Genomic DNA, 12,356 nt, shown 5'->3' with positions numbered 1-12,356 from the left:
TGCTGTGTGGTCCCACGTTGCGCTGCTCGCTCATCGTCCCCGAAGTCGCCGCCCGAAAGCACCTGTAAATAGAGAGGCATAGAGAAACCCGCCCCCGCCTTCATCTACTTAGCTGGTGAGTTTACTACCCATCATTTGGTGCCGTGACCAGGATACACTGGTTTGCCCGTCCCCGACCGATCGACGTAACCTCAAACCGATGACTGTGAGAGGTTCCCAACCTGTTTCGTTGGAGTTGGCTGTTTGATCCAGATTTTTTGAAAAATACAAGGCCTCCAGAGATTGGAGGTACCAGGTGAGTACCTTTCCAATCACTCTATCCCCCGTTTTGCGGTACTTCCTGGGTCTTTTTGACCGTTTCAGCCCTACTGTGTGGAAGTCGTCGAAGAAATGCCGGACGAGAAGCGATTGAAGTCGAAAGAGGTGAAGCGGAAGAACGTCGTCGAAGCGCTTAAACGGTTGGACCTGTTCCTGACCAAGTTTGATCCCGATCAGCATCAAAGCGAAGTTCCCCATCGTCTGGAGCGACTGGAGAAAGTGTGGAATGCGTTCGAAATCGTCCAAGAAGAATACGAGGAATTGGACGACTCTGAAGAGTTCGTCCAAAAGAATCTAGAGCTATGCGGTACAGTCGAGGAGATGTACTTCCGTGTAAAGGCTGGATTAGTATCGAAGCTACCAGCACCCGCCGATCCCGTTGCACCCGCTGCGGCTCCAGTTGCACCCGTGGTTCCGAACCCCCTCGCTAACGTGAAGCTCCCGACAATTTCTTTACCGGAGTTCGATGGAGACTTCAATCATTGGTTGACATTCCACGATACGTTTGTGTCTATGATCCATTCGTCGACGGAGATATCTCAAGTCCAAAAATTTCATTATCTCCGGGCAGCTTTGAAGGGCGAAGCTGCGAATTTGATTCAGTCGATCACGATCACAGCGAACAACTACGCCGTCGCTTGGGATGCGTTGGTGACCTGCTATTCGAACCGCGCCATACTTCGGAAGAAACACATCCGAGCCCTTCTGAAGCATCCGAAGATCCCGAACAACAACGTAGAAGCCCTGCACAAAATCGTGGATGAATTCCAGCGTCACACGAAGGTCCTCGAACAACTTGGCGAGCCTGTGGACCAATTCAGCTCAATCCTAATCGAATTGCTGGAGGACAAACTGGATGACGCGTCGCTCACGGCGTGGGAGGAATCCGTCGCCACAGTAGCGCACCCAACCTACAACGACATGGTCCAATTCTTGCAAAAGCGAGCCCGCATACTGGAGACCATTTCAATCAACCGTCCTCAGCACACCCCGTCGAAGTCAAATAACCAACCTCCCGCTCCGAAGAAGTTCCCCTCCACCCGACTTAGTACAAACGTCGCTTCTGACGGATCGTCCAAATCGTTCCCAAACTGCCCTGCATGCGAGAAGCAGAGACATTCCATCTTCGACTGCTCCGTGTTCAACGGTCTGGACGCAAAGGGCCGTATGAAGGTGGTGGCGGACAAAAAGCTTTGCAGCAATTGTTTCCGCAGTGATCATTTTGCCCGCAACTGCCGCTCGAAGTTCAGCTGTAAACACTGCTCGCGGCGGCATCACTCCATGATTCACCCTGGACGATTTGAAGTGGATAAGCAGGGATCTGATGGCGGTTCCGAGAATCCGTTGCCCAGCACGTCCAGCGTAGTGACAGCGGTCGCTGCAATCCCAACACCCGAGGTCGTTTCGACGGCCAAATCATCCAACGCCAGCGTGATTCTGCCAACAGTAGTGCTACTAGTCGTCGACGTCTACGGCCAAGAGCATATCGCCCGGGCGCTGCTGGATACAGGTTCCCAACCCAACGCAATCAGCGAACGATTGTGCCAATTACTTCACCTTCCCCGAAAGGTCGTCAACGTTCCGATCGCTGGAGTTGATGGCACTAACACAAACGCTAAATACGAAGTCCGCACAGAAATCCGCTCCCGTCTGGTAAATTTCGCCGAATCCCTGGAATTTCTGGTGTTTCGGAAGGTGACTAGCGATACACCGTCTGTTTCGTTCTCCACCACTCGATGGAACATTCCCGACAGGTTTGCTCTCGCTGACCCCGACTTCAACACTCCCAGGAGAGTCGACATGATACTCGGCGCTGAACATTTCTATTCGTTCATCCGAGATGGACGATTCCGTTTACCAAACCATGGTCCTTTGCTCGTCGAGACTGTTTTCGGCTGGATCGTTGCCGGGAAGTTCGAAGATCCGCATGAAGCAGGCGAGCGCTCCGTTGTTACTTGTCATGCGGCGACAGTTACCCCCGTAAACGAACTGCTAGAGCGATTCTGGCGCATCGAGGAGCTGCATGGACCAAACTACTCCGTAGAGGAACAGAAGTGCGAGAACTACTATCAGGAAACCGTATCCCGCGATCCGACCGGTCGCTACATCGTCCGGATGCCAAAGCACCCCGATCACGAGAAAATGATTGGATTATCGAAAGCATTCGCCACCCGCCGACTGAGGTCGTTAGAACAGCGACTGTCAAAAGACGAAAGTGTGAAGAAGCAGTACCACGACTTCCTTCACGAATACATCACCCTCGGCCACATGGCTGTGGTTCAAGAAGCTGAAGAAGACGATGCAAAGGCTTGTTACCTCCCGCACTATCCCGTCCTGAAGGAGTCAAGCTCTACCACGAAAGTGCGAGTGGTCTTTGATGGGTCGGCCAAGACCAGCTCCGGACACTCGCTCAATGATTCTCTACTCGTGGGTCCCGTGGTTCAGGACGACCTCCTGAGCCTAATCCTTCGTTTCCGGAAGTTTCCGGTAGCTCTGGTGGCGGACATCGAGAAGATGTATCGCCAAGTTTCGATGCATCCACAGGACCGTCCACTACAAAGAATCCTGTGGCGTTTTCACGCGTCTGAGCCCATTCAAACGTATGAACTGGGCACAGTCACTTATGGTCTTGCTCCGTCCTCGTTCCTCGCCACACGAACCCTCTTGCAGCTCGTCGAAGATAAAGGATGTCCGTTCCCGAAAGCTAGCGCGGCAATCAAGAAGAACGTGTATGTAGATGACCTCATCGGAGGAGCCGACAGCACCGAAGAAGCCATCCAACTGCGTGAGGAGTTAGGCGATCTGCTTCAAAAAGGTGGGTTCCGTTTTCGTAAGTGGTGCTCCAATTCACTTCCAGTTCTGGCTGGCCTATCTCCTGATGAGCTCGGAATGCAATCGTCCATGAAGTTCGACCCCGACGAAAGCATCAAAACCCTCGGAATTCGATGGGAACCCGAAGCGGACGTGTTTCGTTTTGACTTCTCCGTTACCGTAAAGGATCAACCACCAACTAAACGCCTCATCCTCTCCGCTATTGCACAGCTTTACGACCCCCTTGGCGTAATTTCTCCCGTCGTCGTAGAGGCGGAAGTTCTTATGCAGAATCTCTGGCTCCAAACCTTGGGCTGGGACGACGTAGTTTCTCCAGATCTCCAGCTCAGATGGACCCAATTCTGTGAGCAGCTTCCCCATCTCACCAATTTTCGACTCGAAAGATTTGCCTTCGCTAGTGGATTCCAATCTGCAGAGTTACATTGCTTTGCGGATTCGTCTGAGACCGCATACGGTGCATGCATATACGTGCGCTCCGAAGCCGCTGATGGGCACGTGCAAGTGAGTCTACTCGCTTCAAAATCGAGGGTGGCTCCCCTGAGCTCCACCAACATCCCACGCCTCGAGTTATGTGCCGCTCTCCTCGCTTCTCGCTTGTACGAAAAGATCGTCAACGCTCTGGATATGGAATTTCAAGCAAGTTTCTTTTGGTCCGACTCGACAATTGTCCTTCATTGGCTGAAGGCTCCCCCGCGTACCTGGAAGACATTTGTGGCGAACCGAATCGCCGAGATTCAAGCTACTACCGTTGGTTCGCACTGGCAACATGTGGCTGGGAAAGAAAACCCCGCTGATATGGTTTCGCGTGGAGTCACCGTCGAAGAGTTGATCAACAGTGAGCTGTGGAAGTTCGGTCCTATGTGGCTACGCAACGACAAGTCTACGTGGCCTTCGCAGTGTCTTCCAGAGAGAAACATCACGGATGAGGACCAGTGGTGTCATCGTGGTTACTCCAAGTTACTCACTGAGTAACCAGCTCTTCAGTTCAAAAAAAAAATTTTTTTTTTTCAGGATGCAAAATATAATAAAATACCAATTTTGGTTATTTTGGGTGCACACTGTCAACGCCCTGACCACATCAGTTTTAGTGAATATGGATTTTTAAACAATTTGACATTCTGGACCGCCCCCTCAGGAAGCGAAATATTATAAAATGCCAATTTTGGTTATTTTGGGTGCACACTGTCAACGCCCTGACCACCAGAGATGGCATAGATACACTGATAAACAGCTCTGCGTACACATCTTCAATAAAATGTGCGCCGCTCTGTTTTGCTACGAATGTGAACCAGCAACAAACACACATCGTTCAGCCGTAAAACTTTGCGTGAGTGTGCGAATGTGTAAGTTGCCACACGAGCTGCGCGAGACGACGCAGAGCTCCAACTTCTTCTGCGTGAGCTTCGCTCATTTCTAGGAATGTGCTACACATCTGCGCTGTCTGAGCTGCAAGCTGTAGGCTCTCGGCAGTACAGAGTAGCGCAGCGCTGCGATGTGAGCTGTGTGTTGGACTGTAATTTCTCTTGCTTTCCTGCGCTCACCGTCGTGCGGGATGCGACAACGATGCCGAACGCGTGCAGTCGGACCACGCAGAAGATAATTCTTCACACGCACTCTTTCTCATCATGCAGGCTGTGTGTAATGTGTATTTTTTTATCTTCTCACTTAGCGCTCTGAGGTGCATGCCATCTCTGCTGACCACATCAGTTTTAGTGAATATGGATTTTTAAACAATTTGACATTCTGGACCGCCCCCTCAGGAAGCGAAATATTATAAAATGCCAATTTTGGTTATTTTGGGTGCACACTGTCAACGCCCTGACCACATCAGTTTTAGTGAATATGGATTTTTAAACAATTTGACATTCTGGACCGCCCCCTCAGGAAGCGAAATATTATAAAATGCCAATTTTGGTTATTTTGGGTGCACACTGTTAACGCCCTGACCACATCAGTTTTAGTGAATATGGATTTTTAAACAATTTGACATTCTGGACCGCCCCCCCAGGAAGCGAAATATTATAAAATGCCAATTTTGGTTATTTTGGGTGCACACTGTCAACGCCCTGACCACATCAGTTTTAGTGAATATGGATTTTTAAACAATTTGACATTCAGGACCGCCCCCTCGGGCAGTGGTGTCATCGTGGTTACTCCAAGTTACTCACTGAGTAACCAGCTCTTCAGTTCAAAAAAAAAAAATTTTTTTTCAGGATGCAAAATATAATAAAATACCAATTTTGGTTATTTTGGGTGCACACTGTTAACGCCCTGACCACATCAGTTTTAGTGAATATGGATTTTTAAACAATTTGACATTCTGGACCGCCCCCTCAGGAAGCGAAATATTATAAAATGCCAATTTTGGTTATTTTGGGTGCACACTGTTAACGCCCTGACCACATCAGTTTTAGTGAATATGGATTTTTAAACAATTTGACATTCTGGACCGCCCCCCCAGGAAGCGAAATATTATAAAATGCCAATTTTGGTTATTTTGGGTGCACACTGTCAACGCCCTGACCACATCAGTTTTAGTGAATATGGATTTTTAAACAATTTGACATTCAGGACCGCCCCCTCGGGCAGTGGTGTCATCGTGGTTACTCCAAGTTACTCACTGAGTAACCAGCTCTTCAGTTCAAAAAAAAAAAATTTTTTTTCAGGATGCAAAATATAATAAAATACCAATTTTGGTTATTTTGGGTGCACACTGTTAACGCCCTGACCACATCAGTTTTAGTGAATATGGATTTTTAAACAATTTGACATTCTGGACCGCCCCCTCAGGAAGCGAAATATTATAAAATGCCAATTTTGGTTATTTTGGGTGCACACTGTTAACGCCCTGACCACATCAGTTTTAGTGAATATGGATTTTTAAACAATTTGACATTCTGGACCGCCCCCCCAGGAAGCGAAATATTATAAAATGCCAATTTTGGTTATTTTGGGTGCACACTGTCAACGCCCTGACCACATCAGTTTTAGTGAATATGGATTTTTAAACAATTTGACATTCAGGACCGCCCCCTCGGGCAGTGGTGTCATCGTGGTTACTCCAAGTTACTCACTGAGTAACCAGCTCTTCAGTTCAAAAAAAAAAAATTTTTTTTCAGGATGCAAAATATAATAAAATACCAATTTTGGTTATTTTGGGTGCACACTGTTAACGCCCTGACCACATCAGTTTTAGTGAATATGGATTTTTAAACAATTTGACATTCTGGACCGCCCCCTCAGGAAGCGAAATATTATAAAATGCCAATTTTGGTTATTTTGGGTGCACACTGTTAACGCCCTGACCACATCAGTTTTAGTGAATATGGATTTTTAAACAATTTGACATTCTGGACCGCCCCCCCAGGAAGCGAAATATTATAAAATGCCAATTTTGGTTATTTTGGGTGCACACTGTCAACGCCCTGACCACATCAGTTTTAGTGAATATGGATTTTTAAACAATTTGACATTCAGGACCGCCCCCTCGGGCAGTGGTGTCATCGTGGTTACTCCAAGTTACTCACTGAGTAACCAGCTCTTCAGTTCAAAAAAAAAAAATTTTTTTTCAGGATGCAAAATATAATAAAATACCAATTTTGGTTATTTTGGGTGCACACTGTTAACGCCCTGACCACATCAGTTTTAGTGAATATGGATTTTTAAACAATTTGACATTCTGGACCGCCCCCTCAGGAAGCGAAATATTATAAAATGCCAATTTTGGTTATTTTGGGTGCACACTGTTAACGCCCTGACCACATCAGTTTTAGTGAATATGGATTTTTAAACAATTTGACATTCTGGACCGCCCCCCCAGGAAGCGAAATATTATAAAATGCCAATTTTGGTTATTTTGGGTGCACACTGTCAACGCCCTGACCACATCAGTTTTAGTGAATATGGATTTTTAAACAATTTGACATTCAGGACCGCCCCCTCGGGCAGTGGTGTCATCGTGGTTACTCCAAGTTACTCACTGAGTAACCAGCTCTTCAGTTCAAAAAAAAAAAATTTTTTTTCAGGATGCAAAATATAATAAAATACCAATTTTGGTTATTTTGGGTGCACACTGTTAACGCCCTGACCACATCAGTTTTAGTGAATATGGATTTTTAAACAATTTGACATTCTGGACCGCCCCCCCAGGAAGCGAAATATTATAAAATGCCAATTTTGGTTATTTTGGGTGCACACTGTCAACGCCCTGACCACATCAGTTTTAGTGAATATGGATTTTTAAACAATTTGACATTCTGGACCGCCCCCTCGGGCAGTGGTGTCATCGTGGTTACTCCAAGTTACTCACTGAGTAACCAGCTCTTCAGTTCAAAAAAAAAATTTTTTTTTCAGGATGCAAAATATAATAAAATACCAATTTTGGTTATTTTGGGTGCACACTGTTAACGCCCTGACCACATCAGTTTTAGTGAATATGGATTTTTAAACAATTTGACATTCTGGACCGCCCCCTCAGGAAGCGAAATATTATAAAATGCCAATTTTGGTTATTTTGGGTGCACACTGTCAACGCCCTGACCACATCAGTTTTAGTGAATATGGATTTTTAAACAATTTGACATTCTGGACCGCCCCCTCAGGAAGCGAAATATTATAAAATGCCAATTTTGGTTATTTTGGGTGCACACTGTCAACGCCCTGACCACATCAGTTTTAGTGAATATGGATTTTTAAACAATTTGACATTCTGGACCGCCCCCTCAGGAAGCGAAATATTATAAAATGCCAATTTTGGTTATTTTGGGTGCACACTGTCAACGCCCTGACCACATCAGTTTTAGTGAATATGGATTTTTAAACAATTTGACATTCTGGACCGCCCCCTCGGGCAGTGGTGTCATCGTGGTTACTCCAAGTTACTCACTGAGTAACCAGCTCTTCAGTTCAAAAAAAAAAAAAAATTTTTTTTCAAGATGCAAAATATAATAAAATACCAATTTTGGTTATTTTGGGTGCACACTGTTAACGCCCTGACCACATCAGTTTTAGTGAATATGGATTTTTAAACAATTTGACATTCTGGACCGCCCCCTCAGGAAGCGAAATATTATAAAATGCCAATTTTGGTTATTTTGGGTGCACACTGTCAACGCCCTGACCACATCAGTTTTAGTGAATATGGATTTTTAAACAATTTGACATTCTGGACCGCCCCCTCAGGAAGCGAAATATTATAAAATGCCAATTTTGGTTATTTTGGGTGCACACTGTCAACGCCCTGACCACATCAGTTTTAGTGAATATGGATTTTTAAACAATTTGACATTCTGGACCGCCCCCTCAGGAAGCGAAATATTATAAAATGCCAATTTTGGTTATTTTGGGTGCACACTGTCAACGCCCTGACCACATCAGTTTTAGTGAATATGGATTTTTAAACAATTTGACATTCTGGACCGCCCCCTCAGGAAGCGAAATATTATAAAATGCCAATTTTGGTTATTTTGGGTGCACACTGTCAACAGGACCACATCAGTTTTAGTGAATATGGATTTTTAAACAATTTGACATTCTGGACCGCCCCCTCAGGAAGCGAAATATTATAAAATGCCAATTTTGGTTATTTTGGGTGCACACTGTCAACGCCCTGACCACATCAGTTTTAGTGAATATGGATTTTTAAACAATTTGACATTCTGGACCGCCCCCTCAGGAAGCGAAATATTATAAAATGCCAATTTTGGTTATTTTGGGTGCACACTGTCAACGCCCTGACCACATCAGTTTTAGTGAATATGGATTTTTAAACAATTTGACATTCTGGACCGCCCCCTCAGGAAGCGAAATATTATAAAATGCCAATTTTGGTTATTTTGGGTGCACACTGTCAACGCCCTGACCACATCAGTTTTAGTGAATATGGATTTTTAAACAATTTGACATTCTGGACCGCCCCCTCAGGAAGCGAAATATTATAAAATGCCAATTTTGGTTATTTTGGGTGCACACTGTCAACAGGACCACATCAGTTTTAGTGAATATGGATTTTTAAACAATTTGACATTCTGGACCGCCCCCTCAGGAAGCGAAATATTATAAAATGCCAATTTTGGTTATTTTGGGTGCACACTGTCAACGCCCTGACCACATCAGTTTTAGTGAATATGGATTTTTAAACAATTTGACATTCTGGACCGCCCCCTCGGGCAGTGGTGTCATCGTGGTTACTCCAAGTTACTCACTGAGTAACCAGCTCTTCAGTTCAAAAAAAAAAAATTTTTTTTCAGGATGCAAAATATAATAAAATACCAATTTTGGTTATTTTGGGTGCACACTGTTAACGCCCTGACCACATCAGTTTTAGTGAATATGGATTTTTAAACAATTTGACATTCTGGACCGCCCCCCCAGGAAGCGAAATATTATAAAATGCCAATTTTGGTTATTTTGGGTGCACACTGTCAACGCCCTGACCACATCAGTTTTAGTGAATATGGATTTTTAAACAATTTGACATTCAGGACCGCCCCCTCGGGCAGTGGTGTCATCGTGGTTACTCCAAGTTACTCACTGAGTAACCAGCTCTTCAGTTCAAAAAAAAAATTTTTTTTTCAGGATGCAAAATATAATAAAATACCAATTTTGGTTATTTTGGGTGCACACTGTTAACGCCCTGACCACATCAGTTTTAGTGAATATGGATTTTTAAACAATTTGACATTCTGGACCGCCCCCTCAGGAAGCGAAATATTATAAAATGCCAATTTTGGTTATTTTGGGTGCACACTGTCAACGCCCTGACCACATCAGTTTTAGTGAATATGGATTTTTAAACAATTTGACATTCTGGACCGCCCCCTCAGGAAGCGAAATATTATAAAATGCCAATTTTGGTTATTTTGGGTGCACACTGTCAACGCCCTGACCACATCAGTTTTAGTGAATATGGATTTTTAAACAATTTGACATTCTGGACCGCCCCCTCAGGAAGCGAAATATTATAAAATGCCAATTTTGGTTATTTTGGGTGCACACTGTCAACGCCCTGACCACATCAGTTTTAGTGAATATGGATTTTTAAACAATTTGACATTCTGGACCGCCCCCTCGGGCAGTGGTGTCATCGTGGTTACTCCAAGTTACTCACTGAGTAACCAGCTCTTCAGTTCAAAAAAAAAAAAAAATTTTTTTTCAAGATGCAAAATATAATAAAATACCAATTTTGGTTATTTTGGGTGCACACTGTTAACGCCCTGACCACATCAGTTTTAGTGAATATGGATTTTTAAACAATTTGACATTCTGGACCGCCCCCTCAGGAAGCGAAATATTATAAAATGCCAATTTTGGTTATTTTGGGTGCACACTGTCAACGCCCTGACCACATCAGTTTTAGTGAATATGGATTTTTAAACAATTTGACATTCTGGACCGCCCCCTCAGGAAGCGAAATATTATAAAATGCCAATTTTGGTTATTTTGGGTGCACACTGTCAACGCCCTGACCACATCAGTTTTAGTGAATATGGATTTTTAAACAATTTGACATTCTGGACCGCCCCCTCAGGAAGCGAAATATTATAAAATGCCAATTTTGGTTATTTTGGGTGCACACTGTCAACGCCCTGACCACATCAGTTTTAGTGAATATGGATTTTTAAACAATTTGACATTCTGGACCGCCCCCTCAGGAAGCGAAATATTATAAAATGCCAATTTTGGTTATTTTGGGTGCACACTGTCAACAGGACCACATCAGTTTTAGTGAATATGGATTTTTAAACAATTTGACATTCTGGACCGCCCCCTCAGGAAGCGAAATATTATAAAATGCCAATTTTGGTTATTTTGGGTGCACACTGTCAACGCCCTGACCACATCAGTTTTAGTGAATATGGATTTTTAAACAATTTGACATTCTGGACCGCCCCCTCAGGAAGCGAAATATTATAAAATGCCAATTTTGGTTATTTTGGGTGCACACTGTCAACGCCCTGACCACATCAGTTTTAGTGAATATGGATTTTTAAACAATTTGACATTCTGGACCGCCCCCTCAGGAAGCGAAATATTATAAAATGCCAATTTTGGTTATTTTGGGTGCACACTGTCAACGCCCTGACCACATCAGTTTTAGTGAATATGGATTTTTAAACAATTTGACATTCTGGACCGCCCCCTCAGGAAGCGAAATATTATAAAATGCCAATTTTGGTTATTTTGGGTGCACACTGTCAACAGGACCACATCAGTTTTAGTGAATATGGATTTTTAAACAATTTGACATTCTGGACCGCCCCCTCAGGAAGCGAAATATTATAAAATGCCAATTTTGGTTATTTTGGGTGCACACTGTCAACGCCCTGACCACATCAGTTTTAGTGAATATGGATTTTTAAACAATTTGACATTCTGGACCGCCCCCTCGGGCAGTGGTGTCATCGTGGTTACTCCAAGTTACTCACTGAGTAACCAGCTCTTCAGTTCAAAAAAAAAAAAAATTTTTTTTTCAAGATGCAAAATATAATAAAATACCAATTTTGGTTATTTTGGGTGCACACTGTTAACGCCCTGACCACATCAGTTTTAGTGAATATGGATTTTTAAACAATTTGACATTCTGGACCGCCCCCTCAGGAAGCGAAATATTATAAAATGCCAATTTTGGTTATTTTGGGTGCACACTGTCAACGCCCTGACCACATCAGTTTTAGTGAATATGGATTTTTAAACAATTTGACATTCTGGACCGCCCCCTCAGGAAGCGAAATATTATAAAATGCCAATTTTGGTTATTTTGGGTGCACACTGTCAACGCCCTGACCACATCAGTTTTAGTGAATATGGATTTTTAAACAATTTGACATTCTGGACCGCCCCCTCAGGAAGCGAAATATTATAAAATGCCAATTTTGGTTATTTTGGGTGCACACTGTCAACGCCCTGACCACATCAGTTTTAGTGAATATGGATTTTTAAACAATTTGACATTCTGGACCGCCCCCTCAGGAAGCGAAATATTATAAAATGCCAATTTTGGTTATTTTGGGTGCACACTGTCAACGCCCTGACCACATCAGTTTTAGTGAATATGGATTTTTAAACAATTTGACATTCTGGACCGCCCCCTCAGGAAGCGAAATATTATAAAATGCCAATTTTGGTTATTTTGGGTGCACACTGTCAACAGGACCACATCAGTTTTAGTGAATATGGATTTTTAAACAATTTGACATTCTGGACCG

General features: G+C 43.8%; 1 protein-coding gene across 1 annotated transcript in view; it reads left to right on the top strand.

The window, feature by feature from the left end:
• The first annotated feature begins 390 nt into the window (after positions 1-390).
• The window catches only part of LOC134291335 (uncharacterized), a 12,682-nt gene continuing 716 nt past the window's right edge, over positions 391-12,356 (top strand). The window contains exons 1-2 of the mRNA XM_062858970.1: positions 391-3,133; positions 3,176-3,378. Coding sequence (XP_062714954.1) covers positions 391-3,133; positions 3,176-3,378 — 2,946 coding nt within the window. The remainder of the gene's footprint in view (positions 3,134-3,175; positions 3,379-12,356) is intronic.

Source organism: Aedes albopictus, chromosome 1 (assembly GCF_035046485.1).
Source record: "Aedes albopictus strain Foshan chromosome 1, AalbF5, whole genome shotgun sequence".
NCBI classification, from domain to species: domain Eukaryota; kingdom Metazoa; phylum Arthropoda; class Insecta; order Diptera; family Culicidae; genus Aedes; species Aedes albopictus.
The sequence above is the reverse complement of the archived record's forward strand: the minus strand, read 5'-3'. Positions and strand labels throughout refer to the sequence as shown.